Genomic DNA, 24,255 nt, shown 5'->3' on the forward strand with positions numbered 1-24,255 from the left:
CCTCGTTGTGTGTAAGCATGATTTGCAGCCACTAGATGTCCTCGTTGTCTTTCATTTTAGTATTTAGTCCCACAGACAGCAGAACATATTTATGTTCCAAATGAATTTACTAATACAGGATACACTTATGCTGCTATTCGCTTTGTATTTTTGCACCTTTAACATTTAAAATTGAAATAAAGCTTAATTTAGGTGTAATTTTGGAAAAAATAGCATCAAGCTTGTTTGTATAGTCTTATGAGAATGCATATTTGAAAAATGCAGTTTGTGTCCATGTGTTTGTATACCTACCATTCAAATAAATAAACTTGCTGTCCTTGAACTGCCTGAGATGGACTTTGTCTACTGTTTCATTGCATGTGTTCATATAATTTGTATAGTAGTACAACTATTCCTTGTAGCATGTTACTGCATATATTTCAGACATGTTAGTGATACTAAAGTGGTACTGCTTGGATTAGTCTCCTGTTCGTGCATAGCCCTAGAATTTTGCATTGTCCTGAAACAATAGGAGTTTTGACTTCTCTGATCTGTTTTGGATGATGTTTCTTTTGCTCAGTGACATTTTCAGAATTAGGTCAGAAATAGTAGGCCCTGTATTCTATATCTTAGTAGGGCTTTGTTTAACACAAGTTACAATGTGTAGTAAAGCATTCCTATCATTTAGCAACTATCTGACTTTGTTCAGACGTCTATGTATCAATGAAAGGTACAGTTTAGTTGATTGTCTTATTCTTATCAGGAAAGGGCATTCAGTTATTTTAAATCTTACAGTATTCTTGTGTCCCTTTTTACTTTCAAAAGAAAGACAAATGCAAAGAAATGTACATGTAGTGATTTAATTCATTCCATTTTAAATAACCACATTAAAACTTTTCACAATAATTTAAAGAGGTCATACTTAGTTTTACAAAATATAATTACTTAATGTGAAACCAGTATGTACAGATAAATGTACAATATTTACATCATATTCTTCCAGTAGACAAACACGTGTTCAGGGGGATGATATGCCTTCTGATACAATCAACATGCTATGAGTGACAGGTACTTGTACAATAAACTACTAGTGCAAATCCACCACAGGAACTTTGGAACAGGAAAAGACAAGCACTGTTTGAATAATATGAAAATAGTATTATCTCTTCATATTTAACATTCTTATTATAAGGTGCCCAAACGTGCAGATTATTTGCAGGTTAGGCTGGTTTTAGACATTATCTGCTAGTAATCTACACTTGTATGAGCCGCCAGCAAATTTTCCCACCCAGTAGTTATATGAATATTGTGAACTTGGTAATTGGATGTTTTGGGGATAAATCAGTCTGCATATGGCTTAACCATTTGGCTTAATTCATAGGTTCTGAATGCAAATGTACATTAATTGCCTATGATGTTAGAACGGCAGGTAAACTGCTGCAATGCGATGGATGGATTACATGGCATAACTGTGACCAGAACATACATACAATACAATGTTCTTCCCTCTTTTCCCAACATCTAACCAGTCATTTTGGCACTTGGTAGGAGTTACAATTACTTGCCAACTTAGTGCCTTTTTTACTGCCCATGTGATTTGAGCAAAACCATCTCATGCCACTCACTTGGACCCATGCCTACTGCAAATCAGACTGCCCATGTACACATAGGATAAATCCAGACCAAATCTAGAGGTGAAAATGCAACTTAAAGGTTACCTGTACTTTAACCAGCATGGGATTTTTTGAGGAATACAAAGCAACTTTGTGGATATAACCATTTACCTCTGCCTTTTTATTCCTTGCACTTTCAGCGCTCTATGGACATTACATTTTTCTATATAGTTTGTCTGATCTTACAGAGCAAAGCTTCCACTTCACAAGCTGCAAGGATTTATTTGTCTACAGTAAAGGATGCTAAAATTGATAATTTATAGGCTGCATGTGGTTCCTGGAGATCACAAATTGTATTTAGCTATAACATGAAGAGTATACTGTATGTCTCCAAATGGGGCTGATGATAAGAAAGGCATCAGTACTCCCTCTAGATCAGGGGTGTCAAACTCAAATACACAGAGGTCCAAAATTAAAAACGTAGACAAAGTCGCGGGCCAACCTTGAAATTTATTGAAAAAATTGAGAACATTTTTCCTTCTCATTAGATATAAACCCTTTTCGTATGGAAACAAAGACGTTTTGCTTCAGATTCAATTTGGAACAAGCTTATAATAGAGAAGGAGGCATAATTTTTTTTTAATTTTATTTAGGAAAAAATCTTATGCCTATTTCTCCTATTTGTAGCCTTCTGAGTTCCATTTCAATGGTAACTTTTTTGCACAGGCTAACAAAATAAACAATATTCTTCTATGAAAATCCAACCATTCAAGTCCATGCCTTGGAGTAGCAAGGAAAAAGTACAGCTGTGGGGCAGTGCTGGAAATGCCGGACGCTGCCAATGCCGAGCTAAATCGTATGAGTGGCCCACCGCTGAAACTCCATCTTAATTGAAATAGCGCCGCTACTAAAATTCCCGGCATTATTTGCGTCTATAAAACAGTCAAATGTGGGGCCACGCATAGGCAGAGAGCCCGCTGGTTTGTAGATGCGAGTTATGCCGGGAATTGTAGTAGCGGCGCTATTTCAATGCAGCGGCGAGCCAGATGCAGTTTATATTTAGGGTTCCTTTGGGGGCAAAAAACAAAAGGACGTTTGGGCCCAGATTTGGCCCCCGGGCCAGAGTTTGACAGCCCTGCACTAGATGCACATTTTGTTTTTCCAAGTGGCTACCTGGAATACATGGATAACAAAGTATTTTGCAGGATGTGGATCCTGGATGAGAACTCTTGCCATTGAAAATGGTGAATGAGAAAGGTATACAGAGCAGATACATTTTTTCCAGTCCATATATGTAAATGGAATGCAGATGCACACAACATAATCATAAACAATGTTTGGTCTGATAACAGCTCCTAAAACAGAATGTAAAAGGGAGGAGGTTTATTGCTGTAAATGCAAAGTTGTTTAATATCCAATAGCATATAAATGGAGTGAAAGATATGGTTGATAGATACAGTTAGTAAATATCTGAATAATGCAATATACATTTTGTGTTTAGCTTTTAGAGTGATCTAAAGCTGTATACACAGGAAAATGTTGGTTCTAGGAAGGCAATGCATATAGGAAACTATTGGCTTCATAATGCATTTGTTTGAGTTCCAATACAATTACAGCAAATCCACTTATTTTGCAATGAAATTTCTTGACTTTCCTGGGACATGGGTAAGCTTGGGGTTCTAGCCTTTCTTGTTTTAGTCTTGCCTCGCCTACAAACCATTTTATTTGATTCAGCATAAAAGTAAAAAGAGACTTTATGATTCCGATTTCAGCGAACAAAGGTATCGTGTAGTGCAGGTGATCTTTTTCCTATTATTGTTACTTCTCTGACCAGGCACTTTATTATATAAGGGCCGCTGACAGCTGATATAAGTGACTGGGGGAACATAATAACCAGCCTACCTTTCATTTTCTTTCCTGAAACGACAACTGGGTTCTGATCAGTTGATGCAGTTACAGATGGCTGTAACCATTGGTCACAACCAAATATAGAGAAATATATTGATTTATTTGCATTGATTTAGTACCTAAATGTGAAGGAGAAGAACTTATTTTTTACCTAGGGTACATATGGCTTCCCAATAATTTTGAACTTGTGTTTCCACTGAATTTCCACCAATAAACATTTGATTGTGCTTAATTTCTTGTCTTTATGTCCCTATAAATCATCTTCCAACAGAATAAACTTCATTACTGCTCTTCAGAATAAGTTATGGTATTATGGATAACATGGATTAAAACAGAAAGCACTTGCATACGATCATCTTAAGGTTTATATAACCACTCGAGTCCCTTCTTTATCCACCACGAGCGTTTTCCGCACTCGATAGCTTTATGGAATCAAGGAATAATAAATTTCAGTAAAATATTTATGTAGATACACAAAAGAAAAAAAAAAACCCAAAAAAGTGTTTACATAAATTGTTAATATCTTAATAAGAAAATATCTAATGGGTAAGAAAAAATCCAATTAACATCACACTTGCATGTTTAAGCCTTTGATGTTTATATTGTAAACACTATGGTAATCTAGAACAATCAATCAATATAGCTGTTGGGATTTGTAATTAGAAGATTTTAAATGTTTTTTATAGATGTTTTTTAAATGTTGTCATTTTGTTTGCTTTGGAACACCAGATTCAGCTCCATGCAAGCAATAGATAAATATTGCTGTAGAAGAAGCCAGGTCAGGACTTGACAGGTAAAGATGAGTGATGAGCTATAAGGAATTGTAGTGACATCACAACCCATTGTCATGGTATTGTATTGCACTGTGCTGCTATAAAACCATTTTACTAAAACTCAGGATTGCAAGTCATGGCTGCCAGGGACTGCTGGCGGCTTTAGCTGCTTCTTTTAAAATGGAGCTGGAACAAATAACTAATAAAAAACTCATCTAAAACCGGGGACACGCAGTTTATAGGATGACTATGTTCAGGTTGCAGCAATCTAAATCAACAAAGTAAATAAGTTGTTATTGTGCTCATAATATAAAAATGATAGAAGCCGTGGATTACTGCTTGTTCTATAAATACTGCCCTCTGCACCATTTTACATTCCACTACTTCCTGCCCAAACCAAACCAACTGACAAAATACTCTGGTGTGCCCCTATTGGACACCAATGCCCTAATTAATGCTCTTATTAATCACTTTATAAATTGAAGAAAATCAGAGTGTTGCACATAAAGAGCTTTTAGACCAATAAAGCTATTATTAGTATCCTCTCCTAGGATGCTAATAATAGTTCATTATATAAAGATAACCACTGGAGGGAACACTTGTATGAAATACAATAATCAATAAAAAAACAAGCAAATAAAATGTGAAAGTTATGTCAAAAGCTTACTTTCAGTTAAATAATAAAATCATTGTTAAAAAGGTTCATCTACTAAAATTACACTATAGTTTAAGGTGAACTGGTAAGGGTAGAAATATGTCAACTGCCTTTGCTGATCTTTAAAGTGCAAGCTCTGCGGTTGTTGTATTTATATAATGTCTCCATGTAAGTCAGAAACCTGCAACAAGCAGTCAGGGAAGTCTGAAATATCCAAGCTCCCCTCCAGCAATATGTCTTCCATATCAGAGACTATAGAGGTGGTGCAGACAGGGTCAGGATCATGGTCTCAAAACCCTCACATTAAAGACAGCAGCAAATATGTTGGGTTCTTTTTGGAATACAATATTGAGAGCCTTTCATTTTTTAGCATGCCCTAGTCTTGGGGAGTTATCACTACATACAGCACTCAAGAATTTCTATTGGTCCCTAACAGCCCATTGTTACCAGCATTTAACCTGAAACGGCTACCAACATAAATAAAATACAGTGAGATTTAAACCATATATTAATACATTGCTATAAAACATTACATGCATTTTTAAAATAGTTATGTAGCCATTTTCCAAAGAACAATTATATCAGATGTTGTGGACCACCCATGTCTATTTTTACTCCTAAATTCAGACATAGCTGCAATTTTGGTCCTTTTACTTTTTCCATTATAAGGTGGCCTTGCTCTATGTTGTCTCTATGTCCTAAAGCTGCTCTCGCTCTCTTGGCTCAGCTTCTTTCTTTGCCTAGTAACGTTGTTTCATTTTTTGTGCTGTTGCATAATTTCTCCTTTTCCACACTAGTTCATACCATTAATCTTCTTTTCCAATAAATAAAACTTATAAACACTTATTAGTGTATGGAACCCATTGCTATGGATAGTTAGCTGACTGTCACATGGGAACTGTATGTAGAAGAGTGCCAAATGCACTTGGCCAGTGCTGTCTATGTAACACAATTTCATTTATTAAGATTGCATGCAATGTTCTGGTCAGTGTGTTGTGGAAGCAATGCCAAACAAAAATGGAAGTGCATACACGATTATGAATTATGGTTTGAGGGGGAGGACAATATGCAAGTTTTTATGAAAAGTGTGCCATGGGTTTGCTTTGAAGCCCATGTGAACACAGCCTTTCTGTTCAACCTGGAATCCTTCTTACTGTATCTGTACTGTAGCCATATTTTTTTCTTAGGGCGGCAATCAAGAAAAACAAAATATGCTTCAATGCTGTGCCATTATCTGCCACCTTTGACAGCCTTTAACGGAATGCCAGTGATCTGTAAACCACAGAAAATCATAAATATAGTCTAGTGCTATTAGGCCTTTACAAGAAAAAGGCAACTACACTGGAAATCCACTGGTTTCCTTTTCAGGATTTTGTCTCTGGATGGGACCTGTCACTCCTGACCATTATTTGGGAGTGAGTAACTCCCTCGTACAAAGCAGCATTCTCCATTGAGAAAAAACTGGCTCATTATTTGTCAGTAGCGAATATAAATGTGCTGTCAACAGAGAACATAGCTGGGTTTAGGAATGTAAATTGTGTAATGTTGTAACTATTTTTTTTATTCTAATAAGCTTTAGAATGAAATGTCTCCATTTGTAATATTTATTAGGATTTTAGCTAAAACTTTGGGCAGAGTACTTTTTTTTATTAATTCACAGTAAAAACTGATCCCTTTTTTAAATATTTGGTCACATACATAAATTACATTTATTCAAGAAATAAAACAACATATATTCTAATAAATGTGTCTATGAAAAGTGCATAATTGTCCTATTATAGACTTTACTGAAAGCATTGTGCAACACATAGTGTTGTAGACAGTAGTAATTAGGGCCAGTTAAATGTCCTGCCAGTGATCTGGTAAAACTTCTGATTGAAGGGATGAAAGAATTTGTGCAATTTGGTAATAACCGAGGGGTCAACCTCAGGATGTATGCGTCCCTTGCTACCTGCCAGGCACTTATTAAAGACAATGTTAAAACGCAAGCAGTAGAACCCCCTGGTAGCATTAAAATACAGGTTGTATTGACTTATCCTAGGGGGTAGGTTAAGAAATTTTTCCACCAGCTGCAGTTCAGGCAGCGGTTCTGTGATCAGTCGATCCCCATCAACAATGTGAAACTGTTCAATAGGAAAATACTTCAGCCACCTTTCTAAATGCTTGGTGTAGATACTGGTCCTCACTGCTTTGTACTTGGTGTTCACCTCACAGGTGTTGGGATCAATGGCCATTTTTTCAAATTTATAATAAGTCTTGTTCTTCCTCTCCTTTCCCTCCAACACCTGTGTGTAGTCAGAAATGGCTCTTGTTGTTGGTTCTCTAACAATGATTAGTAACTTAATGGATGAGTTCATCTTATAAATCCTCTCTGGAACTTCATCTGTGATGAAATATGCAGGGCTTTTTTCAATAGTAATTTGGTGCGGGTGGGAGAAGGGCATCTTTTTTCTGTACCATTCAATACCCTTTGCGTAGTTCTCATCATTATCAAAAAAATGAATTTCTTGAGAGGCCTTGACAACTGCAGGATGGAGATTAAGCATCTCTAGTAGGGCTCTTGTTCCTCCTTTTCTCACACCGATTATAATTGCTTTTGGTAGCTGCTGGACCAAGTTGTGGAGGAGTATTTGCTCTTTAGTTGCATTGCCTTTACGGAATTCATGTAGGAGTCCTCTTTTATACTGCATAGCCCGGAGAGTGGCTGCATCCTGACTTTGTGGACTGAATCGACCTTCAATTGGGCAAATGGGTGGTAGCCTGGAATGTAAAAAAGAAAACATGCTTGTATGATGTCTCGGTAAACAATATAAAAATGTAAATGCAAAAATAGCTTTTTTTTACTGCAAAAAAAAAAATTTTGCTTTTCAGCAGAATTTTAACAAAACACAAGCTTCCGGGTAGCAAACTTAAACCTAACTGGTAAAAAATACACTGACAAATATAGTCCCAAACTTGCAGATTGTAGCTCCTGCCTTAGGTCTGCTTTCTACTATGGTTCCAAATTCTTATATCCAAAATTCTAATGGTGGGTTACTACATCTGAGCATTCATATCAACTTAGGTCACATAACTCTCATCTCCTAGAACTCCCTGGTAATATAAAGCCCCATCTGCCAGCACAGTTAACCCCTAGCATACCAGGTCCTGTCTGGCTAAGTCTTCCTCATTTGCAGGCTCTGGGGTGGAGTGAAAAGGCCCACCCAGCGTTTAGGACCCTGGTACAGTTTCAATTAAACCTGCAACCCGCATTGGTATACTACCCTAGGCTTCTTTCCCATTGCCCTGCCACCTATCTAAGGGGATTGAAAGCCAAAATTGGGGAAAGTGTATCACCCATGTAGAACCTATCACTGAATTCCTGTACATATATATATATATATATAAAACACCAGAGCTATAGCAGATTCTCCCTGGGTGTCTATGATTGTGCAACTTAATAGGCAGAAATAATCCTGCCTTTTTCCTGAAAAACAAGCCCGTATGATGACACTTGGGCTGAAGGTTCTGGCTGTTACCTATCTCTGCCAGCATAAAGCATTGGAGAGTAAGGGCAGGAATCAGCATTTTCCCTTATATTTTCAGACATATAGAGACAGACTATAAAGATAAAAAACATTGTGGGATTTCAATTGGACTTTAACATTTTATGAACCAGCACTCTAAATGAATAACATGAAGGAATCAAGCACCTACCCAAAGCATTCTCAGTGTGTTTCATTGTTCACATACTAATGTTACAGTATAGCAGTATATATGATTAGTTCATTTAGTTTGTGCAGTCTTTAAAAGCAATACATGGAACATAGAACACAGGCAAGAAACCTCACAGAAATAGTGACTATAATGGCAAATTACATTTCTTCCTTTTCAGAAAAAACAATATTACTTTAGACTTGACATTATGTGATATAACTCTACTAAATAAACCAACCTTGTGTCATAATTAATATTGCTAATCGCTACTATTCAATACCAGTTTAATTTTTAATTTATCATTTTATAATAGCAAAAAAAAAATCCACAATTGGAGAATATTAATCACAAACTCAATGCATGCTTTGGACTTGAGCTCTGAGCTTGCATTGTTTATACAGAGAATTGGGAATAAAATGATAAATCATATCCATACTATCGATAGCCAAAAACAAATCCTGGAGGGTAAAGACAAATACGCCCGACTATCCACAGACAGAAGTAAATATATCTTGGGCAGTTTATTACATTCACTTAACAGAAACTCTTTCTGTGTATACTATTTGTATAATATGTAGCTATTATAGATTCTCAGTGGGAAAAACAGTTTGCATTTCACACATTGATGAATCTATGAACTAGAAATTCCAACCTTTTCATGACATGCATTCTAATGCAGGCATTTTGTTTTTCCCAGTTAAACATAATTATGAGAGCTGTTAAATGAATATCAATGGCCATACCTGCTTTAGACAAATACAATAAATGCTAGAATGTTCTCTATTCTAACAATCTGTAAAAATGGTACTCACCTATCCAAGCTCCCAACTCTGGCAACTAGATAAAGGAGACTTCCAACAGCAAGGCTTCCTAGTACAAAGAGCTTCTGTCTCAGCAACGCCTGCTGTTTGAATAGCATGGCCCTCCATCAATCTTCAGGACGTTTTGTGTCTGTGAAGAGCAGCACACACAAACCACTCATCAGCATCAGCAAGTGGCAATGTACAAGCTAATGTTTATTAACACACAGTCAATCAATCCTTTGCTACAAGTGATTAAGATCCACTTGAAAAAAAAATGTTTGCATAATCATGACACTTCTGGAGAACGAAATCCACCCTTTAAAAAATAAAGCCATGTCATTACAGTTGTACATTTTAAAATAAATAAATATCTAAACACAGTAACAAAACGTTAATACATGATATTACATTTAAGTGTGAAATGTTTCTAAACCCTTTTATTATAAGAATGTCACAGCCAAATGTTTTTTGGATAGATGAAGAGATTATTCTGATCATCATTGTCACCAGAACAGAGAGTGTGGGTAAACCTGAAATGTTACAGTTGTCCTAGAACAGAAATAGATAGAAAAACTTTTTTGCAGAGAGAATCATACCAGTGAACCACATTGGGGGAAAAAAGAGCAACAAAGAAGAAAAAGCCAGAAAAAGAATGTTTTTTTTGCATGCAAACAGTAAACATTTTTTGAATAAATTGAGGTGGACATCATGCAAGGTGACTTCTAGCTCAACAGAGATCAACTGTACTATGGTGACAGGTTAACAGTTCAAAATAGAATTATAAAACAGAATTACATTGATGAGCATGGTAGGTTTAACACAATTATCTCTGTCCTGATGCGTTTCGCCAATATGGCTTCATCAGGGGAACAGTAGAGACGTATTGGTGTCTTCTACCAAGTCGTGATGGGCTCAAAGTGCAGGTCGCAGGAAAAGATATTATGAACTGGTATGTGTTTTTTTTATATGAAATTGAGGAAATCCTAAAGGGTTATTCATTAGGCACTTTTTATTTAAGCACAGTCAAGGTTAACACAGGCCAGGTGGTATAAAGGTGAAAAAAAAGTGAGCTCATCACCACTCGGTAGAAAACACCAATACATTTGTACCAATGCCCTGATGAAGCCATATTGGTGAAATGCATTTAGTTAGAGATAATTGTGTTCATCCTACCACGCTCATCCATGTAATTGTGTTAAATATTTCGATTTTGAACTGTTAACCTGTTACCATACTGCAGCTGATCTCTGTTGAGCCTTACGTGGTGTCTACCTTAATTTGATCAATATATGTTTATTGTTTGTATGCCAAAAAAACCCTCTTTCTCTCTTTTTTTTTTTTTTGTCTTATGGTACCCCTTTTCCTCTAAAAATAACTTTGATAATTATAAGTATGTGCACAAACACACGTCACACTCCGATTGGATTTTAATATTTTAGAAAATGGCAAGTGAAAGACAAAGAATTTATCTGTTACTTGTTACACTCCTTAATTAGTATAACAACCGTTAACTGATAAAAATATATGAATGCTTCCATTGAGCATATTCTTGTTATTTCAGATGCTGGTTTTCACGGACCCTGTTTGATGAAGAAAACAAACCTAGCTTGGAAAAAAAGATGTGAGTCAAGTGACAGGAACATTGTTTTCTGTGAGAGTTACATAAGAAGAAAAAAGAAAAATATCCACTGAATAATGAACTGAACTGCTCAGGTAATTTTGGAAAATACTTTAAATTCGGTTAGATGTATATACAGATGTCTTGATTTATCGTATCTTAAGCAAAACCTTCATTTTTCAATATAGGAAACACAGAATTGTTTTTTGAGGTTTAAATATTTTTAGAAATCCGGATTTGCATACATAAGTCAGCAGTTTAGAAAGCCATGTAGCTACAAAATCATAATGATAACCACTAGCCTTTCAAGAGGTCACTTATTGCAACCTAAGTATTTCTTCAAATACACGTTTCCTTTAAAGCTGAATTTGAGGTCAAACAAAAATTGTCAAAATCCATGGGTTGTTTGGGTTCCTATTTGAATCTTGCCATCCTTTGTGTACTTATTACACAATTATACAGTGATACGGTATCAAAAAGTTCTACAAATTCTTTATTTAAGAGCCTCCAGGTATAAGGACTGTTTAACCTTGACAAAGACAAAGTGTTTAGCTTATGAGAAGCACCTAAAGTGTTGGTAAACTCAGATTCATTGTTTGGTATGTTTGTCATCAACTTTTTATTATAAAGCAGAATTAATTTTATTTGCTCCAGTATTTGTAAATCAGTACTGGTGATTTAGGGTAAATGACTAAATGTTTTCAAGCATTAACAGATATAAACAAAATCCTTTACAATGCCAACTTATTTCTCTAAAATAAGTTTAGCATTGTGTTTACCAATATTTAGAATGTGTTGTTAAGTGATGAGTAGTTTTAAAACTTACCAGCAGATGTCACTAGATGAGCACTTTTATGTATTACACGCTCCAAATCATACACAAGCTAAAAATTCATTATTTAGATATTCCCTAAAATTCACAAATAATTCACTATACTGAATTCTTTATTGGATTTAGAAATGTTTACTAAGAGATTTAAAGCATGAGCCAATGGTATGCTCATGGTAGGTAGGTAAATGTACCAGGGAATATCTTTTTGTTACCAAGAGTAGAAAAACCTGCACTAAATGTCAATTTAAATCTCAATTCATTCTGATTTCATGTCCTCATAAAGCTATAGTGCAATTTAATTATTTCAGTGCCAATAGGAGGTAAATGACACCTATATACTAAACATAAACTGTTCCTCCTTGATAACAGTGACATGTTGAAGGAGAGATATTGGAATTCTCCACTATGCTACCTTGCACCTGCATTAATATTATTATTAATAAACAGGATTTACTTAGCGCCAATATATTACGCAGCACTGTACATTAAATAGGGTTTGCCAAGGGTATGTAAACAGTTCTCTCAAATACTGAAACTGATACTGAAATCCAGCCATTCTCCTCTTCTGTGGAGCCCTAGGGTTGCTCCAGAAGTTGCCAATGAGCCTTGAGCAGTTCCTTGAGCAGTGGCTGATTGACCTTTCATATGATGATGATACCCCTATAATTCTGTAGGGGGCAACACTTACCTAGCAAAGCCAGGTTTACAAAACTAAAGACCTTTACAGCTGTCTTTAAAGGTAGCTTTTTGACTGCTGATGTTTGAGAGACCTTCACACTGGTAACCAATGCAAATAGGATTTTTCCCACCAAAAATTATTCCAAGGGTTACCTGACACCTGAAAATTATTTTAGGGGTTCCTCACAAGTAAGAAGGATGAGAAAGACTGCTGTAACCAATGGTTTTCTAAAGTGAACTGTATAATAAAAATGGAGGACTTAGTTGATACTCAGATCCAACAATTAAATACATTGAAACATGCTTGGTTCTACTGGTTGCAAAATCCACAGATGAGCATTTAACACTACAAAGGGCAGGTGACGCTGTGTACCATGCCAAATTTGTGTTTGTTTTCTACTAAGCTTAGGACACAAGCACAGGGTCTAGAGAGGAGGATACCTCCTTTACTCCAATTTTCACCTGTTTCTTACTTTAGTTTTTTACCCTACACTCCCTATTCTTCTATTCTTCATATACTCATTCAACATATTGGCTGTATGTATATCAGACTCATGGCTTACCAAAAACTTAATGCCTTTTATATAAACTATTATCAATAAAGCTGAACTTCAGCCTCACCTTTAGTTTTGCTCAGTTGTAAAGGCTCTTTACTTGTACTAAAATTGCTTATTCTGATTTCATAGCATACTGTAATCTTTTCACAGTGTGCTTTAGAAGCTGCAATGAATCAGAAAGAGTCAGAAATATGTACAGCAGCATGGTGGTGCCTTCCACCAACTATGATCTGCCTGCATTGCATAGAGAGGCACAAAGACTCAGTGATAATGTCACTGGGTATAAATTATTGTATGTAATCAAAACAAAAAAAAGTTCTTTGGAGAAACTAGGGGTGGCAAACAAAAAGCAAATTAAACTTCAATTTTACCATTATATTGAAGGTACTATATGTATGTATATTATGCTCAACAAACTTTGTACTGTAATATTAGTGTTACGGGTGTCTTGCTGCAATTGCTGGCTTTCTGGCATGTATTAAAAAAGAAATGATAAAATGACACCTGTAGTCTGCAGGTAAGGAGGCAGCCATTTTAGAAATTCCCTTACCAGTTTTCTGGCTGCATTGCTAATTTAATTATTTTATTACTTCTTTAAGTCACTGACACATTTGTAGATCAGGAACTGTGAGCTCAATTATGATTGACTTGGGTTGATGGCTTAAACTGGTGAAGAGTCACCCAGCCAATTACCATTTTCAGAAGGATAATATTAGAAATAACTATAAAAATTCTGAACATAAAATATTACTCATGTCAGTGTGTTAGTTTTGCTAAGTCAAATACAATTCAGTCAGCTTTGATATTGGAATGTATGTATCAGAAGGTTTTACACTTTAATGGGAATTTTCTAATACTTTCTGCGCACAAGGCAAATTAGCTCATATCCTTGCAGAAATAGTTTCAGATCAGTGGACCGCAACAACGTTGTAACTAATACACTATCCAAACTGGGCTGCAGCACTAATTTGCCCTGCATGTATGTGACAACATCTGCTAACTACAGAGGTGAATTGGAGAAGACATAGAGTAAATATAGGAAAGGGTCCCGTGTCCCTTGCTAATACATAGAACTATTGCACAGTGTTAAGTTCCAGATGACTAGTTTTTTTAAAAATTATGCAAGAATTTGAATATATATTATAAATTAAAATGTACTACCTTGCCTATGAAGGATAAATATTTCCACTTATTCTGCTTTCCTTATGTTGTTTGAGCTTCATACGTAAAGGGAACCTGTGTCTGGACTATGCAAATTTGGGTGGTGCTCGGAATGACTTTGTGCACATGAAAGCACTGCCATGACCCTTATAAAACAGTGAATTGGATGAGAATGGCCTGGCTATGGTAGCAGTTTTCTCACTGCACTGAAAAGCTCTATGCAGCTTTTAGGTCTGGTACCTGCTAAGCCATTTCCACACACTTTAATGAAAATGCTGTTCTTGAACAGAAACACTAAAAAAAGCAGTTACGAATGCAAATAGCACATTTTCTCATATATCTCCATTTCCTGTTTAAAACAAACACAATGCTTGAAAAATGCTCATAAAATACTAAGAATTAAAAAAAAGCCCAGAAATGCCTGTAAAAACCACCTGTAGTAGCCTTTCCTGGGCACCCATATTTCACCGCAAGGTGCTCAGAAATGGTAACTGTATGGAAAACCAACCGATCTGAACATAGACTAAAGTATTTATGTGTTATGAACAAACAGTGGAAACAGAAGAAAGAGAGCAGAAACCTGGCAGTATGGCCACCTAATAATGTAATTAAATTGTAGATGTTTCTCTGTTGTGATCTTTAAGAATGGATAACATCACAGTACAAGCAGCAACAAATGTCAGTGATAGTTTGCTTCACAGATTTTTTGCTGTTTGTTAACAACATGAAAACTTTAATGCTATGGATGTTTAGGTGTTCACATATTAACAAATGTTAAATTAGCTTTCAAGTGTGCACTTATTGACCATTGTAGCTACAGGTACTGAGAAGAAAAAGAAAGAGAAGCACTAAAGTAATTCAAGTCATTTGCTTAGCAGCTCAGCTTACCTGGCTTCCCATCCTAGCAGTGATTTGGTAGCCCTCTAGCCTTCCAGTCTGTGCAAAGCTTACAGAAAACATCATGGCACTTTGCACATGTGACGATAAGCTTTTATGATTGAAAATACTAAAATCCAATGAATGGAAGAGGTGGGCTAGGGAAAGTAAGGCTGGAGAAGAAAGGCTACAATTTAGATAGATAACATAGGTATGCAATAAATTCTGTTAGCTTTATACTGCTAATTCCCATAGGAAAAGTGAATAAAAAGCGAGAAAAAATCTTCTCCCCCAGGAAAGTAGAAATCACACACCTCAGCAGATGATTATCTATCACAATCCTTTACACACATCCTTTCCCAGCACCACCAGCAAGTCGTCCCTGGGTGAAGCTATATAATGCCAGGGGCCATTATTCCTTTTCTAGAATCTTTATCTGTACTGAATCCAGGTGAATAAGGCATGGAGAACCACAAAAAAGGTAGGTAGTCTGGAGGGTGACCACTCTGCTTGCACTTTTAGATGACGAGCATAGCTATTACATAAGGGGTCAGTTTATATAACTCAAGGTGGTCAACAGACAAACAGTAGGCAAATAGCAACCAGTACCAGCGGACCTGATCAAAATTGTAACAGTACTATTTGATATTTTGATTGGGTCCGATGCATCATTACTGGTTGTTGTAATGATGAGTCTTTATGGGCCCCCCTTTTCCTTCGTCCACATAGCATCTGCTATAACTGCAAGGGTAATCTCTGTGTTATAGGTGACATTGTATTTCCTATTTCTTTCCAAGTCCCAGATTGAGACAGGTTACACTAGGATTGGATAGTGATGAGAAATCACCTAGTAAGGATGTAGGCAGCAAGCAAAAAATGTTTTAACTCTTCCCCAATCTATCTAAAACTAAAATAAAATCTGCTTGGCTTCCACTTTAAGACTGTGAATAGGCCAACTTATTATTGGCTAGTATAGAAAAAGAAAAAACAGAATCTCTATAATTATGCCATCAGCTGCATACTTGATCCATAAACATACACAGCCAGAACAGATTGTGTTTCTAGAGATAGTGTGCCATATGCAGACAATGAATCCAAAAATCCCATTTAAATACCGTCTCATTGATATATCTGTGCTAATCTTATTCATTACATTAGCATAGGGAATGCTCTAAGATTTACTCCGAGCAAATCTCCCTAAATACCATGTGTAGAGCACATCCTTCTTTTGATTCTGTGTATAAAATATTTATCATATGTCGCAGTCATCCTCTGGCACAATATTTGCAGAATAATTTCCATTTATTTTGAGCATGTGTTAAATTGCACAGAAATGAAAGCCATTACAGCTGCAGTAGCTGATTACAAGGTTTTTGTTTTTCCTACCTTGAGCATTTATAAAAGTCAGCTCTAACTAAAGATCAGCTACAATTGTGCAACATATTCACTATTCTGTTTTAATCTAAATCTAATAAAATGAATGCTAACACAGTTTGTTTCCCTGTTCTAATGTTAAGTACCAGATAAAAAGTAGATGCTTTTATTGAAGGACTTTCTCTAATTCCTTTTAAGATGCCAGTAAATGGGTTTTCATACCCTCTCTTTATAAGTGCTCTTTACTCCTTCTCTCATAGCCCCCAGCAGTCTCTGATTTTAAAATACAATTCTTCTTTAGGGGCATATTTTCTTCTTTCCTTCCCATCGTCCCTCTGTGACAATTTTATTTAAAAAGCAGTGTTTCTGACATTCCCCGAAACATTCCCTGGTGGATAATCTTCCAGGTCTACTGGGCTTGACAATGGCCACTGAAGGCCACTAAATATGGATTATGGAAGTAGAAAAGGAATCCACAAAACTTGCGTCATTGACTCTTGGGATTTAAAATCAGGGATTTTTTAAAGAAATGGCTTGCTTTCCAGTTAGGGTTTACATTGCAGGACTAAAAAGAGGCCATGCAGACCGGCCATGCCAGGTAGAATATGCCTCACACATAGTAATGGACAATCTGTGTTGCATTGCAGTGTCATTCAATAGGGCAATCACCCTCAACATGAAACTACAGTATCAGTAATGCACTTAAACTGCAGTGCACATTAGTATACATACAGAAACAACTACATAAATGTGCTGACATTCACTCATTGTTTAGCCAACAGGCTGGAATAGGAGAAGTGGTTATGTATGCCAAAGTTTTGCCATTGTAACCATCAGATGGGTGATGGCTATTACCATAATCACATGGGGTATTTGGCAACATTTGAGCCCAAATTCAGAGAGTGTTTGGCAGCATTTTCACCTGGCAATGAGATTAAAGGGCCTGGATAAGGCTGTAATTAAGTATGGTGCTGCAAATTTGCAGCAGTTTATTTGTAATCCAGGTGTGGAGAGTCTTAGAAAGAATGGGTGGGCCACACACCATCTCTCTTCCAGGCCAGAATTCGAGGGTGGCTAGGATGACCCTGGCTAGTCATAAAGGTGGCTCAGGTGGACAGGCTGTGTTTAGCCTGTATGCTGGGAGAGGCAAAGGGGTCTCCCAAAGTATAGGTTCACAGGTCTAGTACCTTTGATGAAAGGTTAAATTTGTGTTATTTTTACTGAATGATGATGATATTGACCCCCTGCTAGGAAAACCTAATGATGTTCATTTCTGTGCATGTTGTGGAGTACAGAAAGTGGGCAGAAAGCCCTGAAAAATGAATTGGGGTCTGAAAAATTGTACTTTTACAAGTAAATTTGATGCTTTTGATAGTTATTGGTCTAATGGCAAATTATTTTGATGGTTAAATGGCAGGAGGGTTTTCATTGCTCTGTCAGCTATTAAATGTACAACAACCTAAAATGTACACAGTGATTTTTCTTTTTTTTGTGGGGAGGTGCTCCAGCAGTTAATCAAATCATTTAAGGAACAAGAAGGCCACGTCACAGAAGGCCACGTCACAGAAGGCCACGTCACAGAAGGCCACGTCACAGAAGGCCATGGTTTGCAGCACGGTGGCTCAGGGGTTAGCACTCTGGCCTTCGCAGCGCTAGGTCCTAGGTTCGAATCCCAGCCAGGACACTATCTGCATGGAGTTTGCAGGTTCTCCCCGTGTCTGCGTGGGTTACCTCCGGGTACTCCAGTTTCCTCCCACATCCCAAACACATGCAGTTAGGTTAATTGGCTTCCCCCTAAATTGACCTTAGACTACATTAATAACATATGACTAAAGTACGGACATTAGATTGTGAGCTCCTTTGAGGGACAGCTAGTGACATGACTATGGACTTTGTACAGCGCTGCGTAATATGATGGTGCTATATAAATACTGTGTAATAATATATGTGCTTTTGTAGGATCAGCTGCAATCTTTTAGTACTCATATATAGTGGATGGTAATCTAACAATGTCTCACAGAATTCATGATCGTTCAACTATTGATGTATGTGTAACGTCCAATGACTGCTGGCAATCATCTTCACCCATCAATGACCACAGGAATCTAGTGGAATAAAAACCGGAAAACCGGAAGAGGATTGTGATAGTTCATGGTTTCAGTTTATGGTTTGAAGTCTGTTCAAAGTCAAAGGACTGTCTATCAACCTGGTAATGTGTATACAGTTAGTAAATCAATTATCTGTCCAGTTATTGTTACTTACTGATAATTACTTTAGATGTTTATCCATTGCAAATGAAAATAATTTTGCAACTTGTAGATGCAGAAAATAAAATATGAAACTAAAATACCCATTTTCTTCATAATAAAAAAATAGGCTCTTGGCAGCAAAGAGATTTTTCAAAAAGATTAAAATGTATCCATTTAATAACAGTTGCATTCCGTAAACAGAAGAACTCTTTGTGGCATTTCTGCTTCCTGAGACTGGTCATGTCACGTTTATTGCATCAGGCCAGCCTTAGACAAAATCCATTTGTTTTATGATACAAATAAATTCCTTCAGATAGACATTCTATTAGGTAAAAGTCAATGTACTAAATACATTTTGGGATGCCAGCATAAAATGAAGTATCAATCCGGTATACAAGAATATTTGAAAGGCTTTTCTGTATATGTAGGTTCAAAGTGGAGTCAAAATAAGGTATTAGGCTTTACTGTTTTGAGCACCAAACAAAGTATGTAGATATTATGATACAAATGACCATCAGAAACCTCTGACCCCTCCCTTTCAGTCTAGTTCAAAACAAATTATAAGTCCTTTCTTGTTATGTATTTTCAAACAATCAATCAATTTTTAATAAATCCCACTTTAAGTAACTGTGCAATGCAGAGTGGTCACCAACCTTTCCCCGTCCTGTTACCGGACACTAAAAAAGCAGAACACTAAAAAGGTTATCACTTTGCAGTTTTTGTTAAAGGAATGGGCCTAGAGTGCACACTGCACTGTGGAAGCTTTTTGCAGTGTACCGTCACAATACAAAAGTTTGCTAGAGCGAGATATTTTTTGGCAGAAGAGAAAAAAACTCCTATCTCCTTCTTTTACTTTTTCATGAGATTAGTTCCACTTTAAAGTTTGAGTGTGCCAATGCATCGAATTAAGGGAGGCTTGTGTCAAATTCTCATACCTCCATGTAAAAATACGATAGTGATTTTATTAATTAATATACAAATGTTCAGTTTTTAATCATAGCTTTTTACATTGCCTACTACTCATTTATGCAAAATTTCACAAAGTGCAGCCATGATATGCCCAAGAGCCTTCAAAATCAGCACTGTCACACTTCCCACAAAGGGAGTATCTCAATACCGTTCCAAATACTTTAGAATTAATGGAGATGAGGCATAGTGCAACAACTGTTCAAGAGGGTAACATCTGACAGAAAGATGATAAATGATGCACTTGAGCATTAGAGCTCTGATCAATTGAAAAGAGATTATGTCAGTCTGAAAGAAGGCCACATACACTTAGGCCAAAAATCTTGGCAGATGGTATGCCAAAGTACTCACTCACAGACCCTTGTACATAAAATGACAAATAGCTGTCTGAGACCCCTCTTGATCATACAGTAAAATATTTCCAAAGTGTCTCTTTATGTTCATTTGTGCGTTATTATAGTATTAAATAACTGATGGAAATTAAGGAAATCTGCTTTTAGAGTTCAAGGGCTAACTAATGTACAAGTGGATATTTTGTATCTAATATCAGTTAATCAAAGTGCTTCTTTCATTCTCATATATAGAAGGCACTGACAATGTATAATGTAGCAGATGGAAAACCATGCAGCCTCTGCGCATCTGAAAATGCAGTTTACCAAATTTATATAATAGAAATATGTAGAAATGCATTTAAAACTACACATAGGAGAAAACTACACATATTTTTTTAATCCTAGTTTTATTAAAAAAAAATACATTTTTGCATATCTTACAGCTGTTACAGTAACAAGAAATACATACACACTTACATTCAATTGCTACCAAATTACATGCTAACTTCTCCCTTGTTGGTTATTTCCTAAGCTTCACCATAACTTCTCTAATTTGCTAGTGCGTACTCCCTAGTGCAACTCTTGTTTCTAAAATCAAGGCCAATTTCCTTTCACATTTTAATATGTCTCTTCCTTTTACTACCTTACCTACAATATTTAAACTACTCCTTGAACAGTTCTCTATAATTACCAATTTTCTTAAACTTGATCCAAGTGAACCAAACTTTTTTAAAATTGATTTGTCTCCTAATTTAATAAGGTGTTCCATTTTGCATAAAAATTCTAAATCCTTTATCTGTTCCTTTAAAAAAGAGGAAGCCGTTTGGCTCCAATATTAGGAATTGTCATCCTAGGTGATCCAGGTTTCAATATTTCTGTCTAAAATGTACATAGTAGTTGCACTTAGGTGAATGCCTTGCCAAACAGAGAAAGATTCACAGCACAGGTATACACACATGACAGAATTACTACTTAGCCTGCTCTAGCTTCAGGGAGGTTCATGCTTTCTTATACAGATCCATTGCCACTTCTACCATGTTCTTTAGCACTTCTTTGAGGCACAACATCTTATTTAGGTGGCCAATGACAATTTAAGTCAGCAGTGTCTAACTTAATTCCTTAATGGCTTAGTATTGCTCCAACAGAAATCAGTACGTTTAGTAAAGTATAGTTTACAGTGGGCCTAAAAATTGCCATCAAGTAATTATACAATAGGTATTGTATAATATAATGTATTTATTCAATTGCAGATCTCTCAACGTTATTATCCTGATGAAGCGGCATTGACGGTGAAATGCGTCGAGGCATAATCTTTTATTGGTGTTTTAATATTTTCTAAATAAAGTTTTTGTTATTTGATTTTATGTGCCAATTAAGTCCCCTTTCTTTCTGCATATTTTGAAGGGCTTCATCATCTCCCTGTCCCAGGCTCGCTGTGCCTAGCTCATGCCCTCCTTTTCTTTCAAATGGGATAAAACGGTGATTAGGTATTTGGGTACCCTGCTCCCCATGGATTTATTGCAGCTCTACAAATAAATTTTCCCAGTTACTTGCCACCATCACAAAAGATCTCCAAAGATGGTCCTCCTTAACCCTTTCATTGTTTGGCCGCATACAGGTCACTAAAATGATTTTTTTACCTACCTCATATTTTAAATCCTTGCATTCCAAGATATTTTGGTTTATCTGGGGCAAAAAGGGCCACCACCTCAGTAGATGCTTACTATTTAGGGCTAACCTCTCACTGTACTACATGGCTTCTGATATGGTTCGGGTCTTGGATTGGTTTAGATATGCCAGGGATGGAGTGGGAGTTGAACAAAATTTTACTTCCACTCCTCCCACGGCTATCCTGTGGCTGTTTACATTACCAAAACCTGGCTTAAGAGCCCATCTATTAATTTTTTCCACGTGGAAGGCATGTCAGAAACCCTTGTTTCAATTAAAATTGTCACCATCTTTCCCCCCAGGATTGAGGACAGGCAATGTTGCGGGCTGCGAGAGCAGGGGGTGCAGTGGGTGGAGCATTTTGTACATCAGGGTCAATGGGTAACACAGGAGATGTTGATGGCTGACTCTTCCATGTACAAACTGGATCTCTGGAGATCACTACAGCATCTACACTTCCCTAAATCCCTTCCTTCAGAGTATAGGAACATTTGCACAAAAACGTTGTTTGAGCTGGTATGTGCTGGGTGTGGCTCGACTCAACACTCCCTCTCTCTGTTATACTCTGAGCTCAATTCTGCCCCTGAAAATTTTTCACCTACCTACCTCCAAGCATGGGAGGGAGAACTAGGGTACTCTATAGATGCTGAACAAAAAGCCAAGATACTTACCTTGGTTCATTTTAAATTATTGCCTCGCTGGTACAGGACTCCGGAGAAGTTACACAGCTTCTTTCCCAAGGTAACTGACAGGTGCTGGCGCCGTGACCAGGCGAAGGGCAGTATGCTGCAAATTTTCTAGTCCAGCCCATTATTGTGTCCGTTTTGGGATGCCCTTATTAAAAGAGTTACAACACATATTATACCAAATCTTGTATTCCCCTTTTTTGGAAATCGACGGTCACCCCAAATGTAGTTTTCTGGCTACACAAGGTGAATGACATCATGATGATGGAAGATCTCATGGCTGGTATTCGGGGAACCCAAGATAAATTCAATGCTATGTGGGGTAGCTGGACATAGTATAAGGATACACCAGAGTTTAAGTGCCACCTGGACCTGGCCCTTTCTGCATACACGTATGTGATATTACCATATTATGTTTATGCTTTTATATACTACTCGACTCTTTGGTCAATATATGTGCAGACCTTCTGTTACCAATACTGATGTTGTCTTTTATTTAACCACTGACTCTTTATTGGACTATGTGATGCAATCTTTGTGATGGTATGTTACTTTACAAGTTTTCCTTCTTCATGTATATCCTTCCCTCTCTTTTCCCTGTTTTATCAATGTCAATATGTTAACCCTGAAAATTTTGAAAATAAAGAATGTTTAGAAAAAAAAAAAAGAAATGGATTTGGTTCAGGTTTAAAAACATTTGCTAACAAATAGTAAATGACTTTGAATAAATCTTTTCCAGGTTTGCTCGATCACCCAAGTTCACTGATAAAAGTGTATCCTCTACAGCCTTGGAGAGCTTTAATCAGGCCTATGGACTCTCCTTGTCACTTATAGATCCCTTACCTTTCTTAATAAGTAAAGACACCCCTTTTCTCAAGGAAAATACACTCATGTGTAGTTCTGTCTTTTGTAGTCTGGCTTCACTTGCCCCTCTCCACCCAAAAGACTCACATTAATTGCACACCAAGGATTCTGCTAAATCTAGTGAATTCAATAAAATAAACAACAAAGTGCATTTGTGTGAGTCTGCAAGGGATCACAATGGCGTATTGTGGCTAGAGCTGTTTTTTCATGTATTGTTTTATTAAATCGAACACATCAGACAGGTAAGTTGCATACAGTTATGATACAGTAATAATACAAAGGATAGGTAATTGTGTCAAAAATACACCAAAGGGGTGTTCAGATACTGCATGGTCTTCAGCAAGGTTTAGAATCCAAAGGACCCGGAAGAAAGGATAAATGGTACTATGATTGTTAATTGGGAATATGGGGACATACATTTTTGGAAATATAAGGAATATTTTAGAAGTTGCTTCAGGATTGGATTGTCTATATGTTTGTGCTGCAATGTGATTGCCCATAGTCAGGTGTCTGTTATTGCAGCAAGTGGGCACAGGACTTTATCAAGCAAGGTTATTTACGTTCTTCTAATTGTGCTAAGTTGTTCAGTTTGGTAGAACTTAAGCAGAGTTCTTTTTTTAACTTTAAGCTTTGTGGGGATTTTTTACTCCACTATTTGGAGATGAGTTTTAAAACAGTTCTTTTTAAATATAAGTTAAATGTTTAGCCAAATGCTCATTAAAATAATTGTTTTTATTTGCGTGTAGAAACATGTAAAAGTGTTTTTTTTCCTTTTTTGTTATAAACTTTAATTGTGTTTATGCACTCATTTTAGTGTGTTCAATCTAATTCAATTCCTATGCATGCATTTTGAGTCTCATTCCAAACCCATAGGTAGTGCTGTGCTGCTTTATTTTAGTTAAAAAACTGCTTTTTTGCCCTGTAAGAAATACAGCAGCTTTGTTTAAAATATTACAGTCATAAAAAG

At 36.6% G+C, this 24,255-nt stretch overlaps 1 protein-coding gene across 1 annotated transcript in view; it reads right to left on the reverse strand.

The window, feature by feature from the left end:
- Window positions 1-823: 823 nt before the first annotated feature.
- The window catches only part of HS3ST5 (heparan sulfate-glucosamine 3-sulfotransferase 5), a 156,566-nt gene continuing 133,134 nt past the window's right edge, over window positions 824-24,255 (reverse strand). Inside the window, exons 4-5 of the mRNA XM_072408780.1 lie at window positions 9,437-9,575; window positions 824-7,688 (exon numbers count right to left, since the gene is read on the reverse strand). Coding sequence (XP_072264881.1) covers window positions 6,758-7,688; window positions 9,437-9,543 — 1,038 coding nt within the window. The 5' untranslated portion in view covers window positions 9,544-9,575 and the 3' untranslated portion in view covers window positions 824-6,757. The remainder of the gene's footprint in view (window positions 7,689-9,436; window positions 9,576-24,255) is intronic.

The sequence above is a fragment of the Pyxicephalus adspersus genome, chromosome 4 (assembly GCF_032062135.1).
Source record: "Pyxicephalus adspersus chromosome 4, UCB_Pads_2.0, whole genome shotgun sequence".
NCBI classification, from domain to species: domain Eukaryota; kingdom Metazoa; phylum Chordata; class Amphibia; order Anura; family Pyxicephalidae; genus Pyxicephalus; species Pyxicephalus adspersus.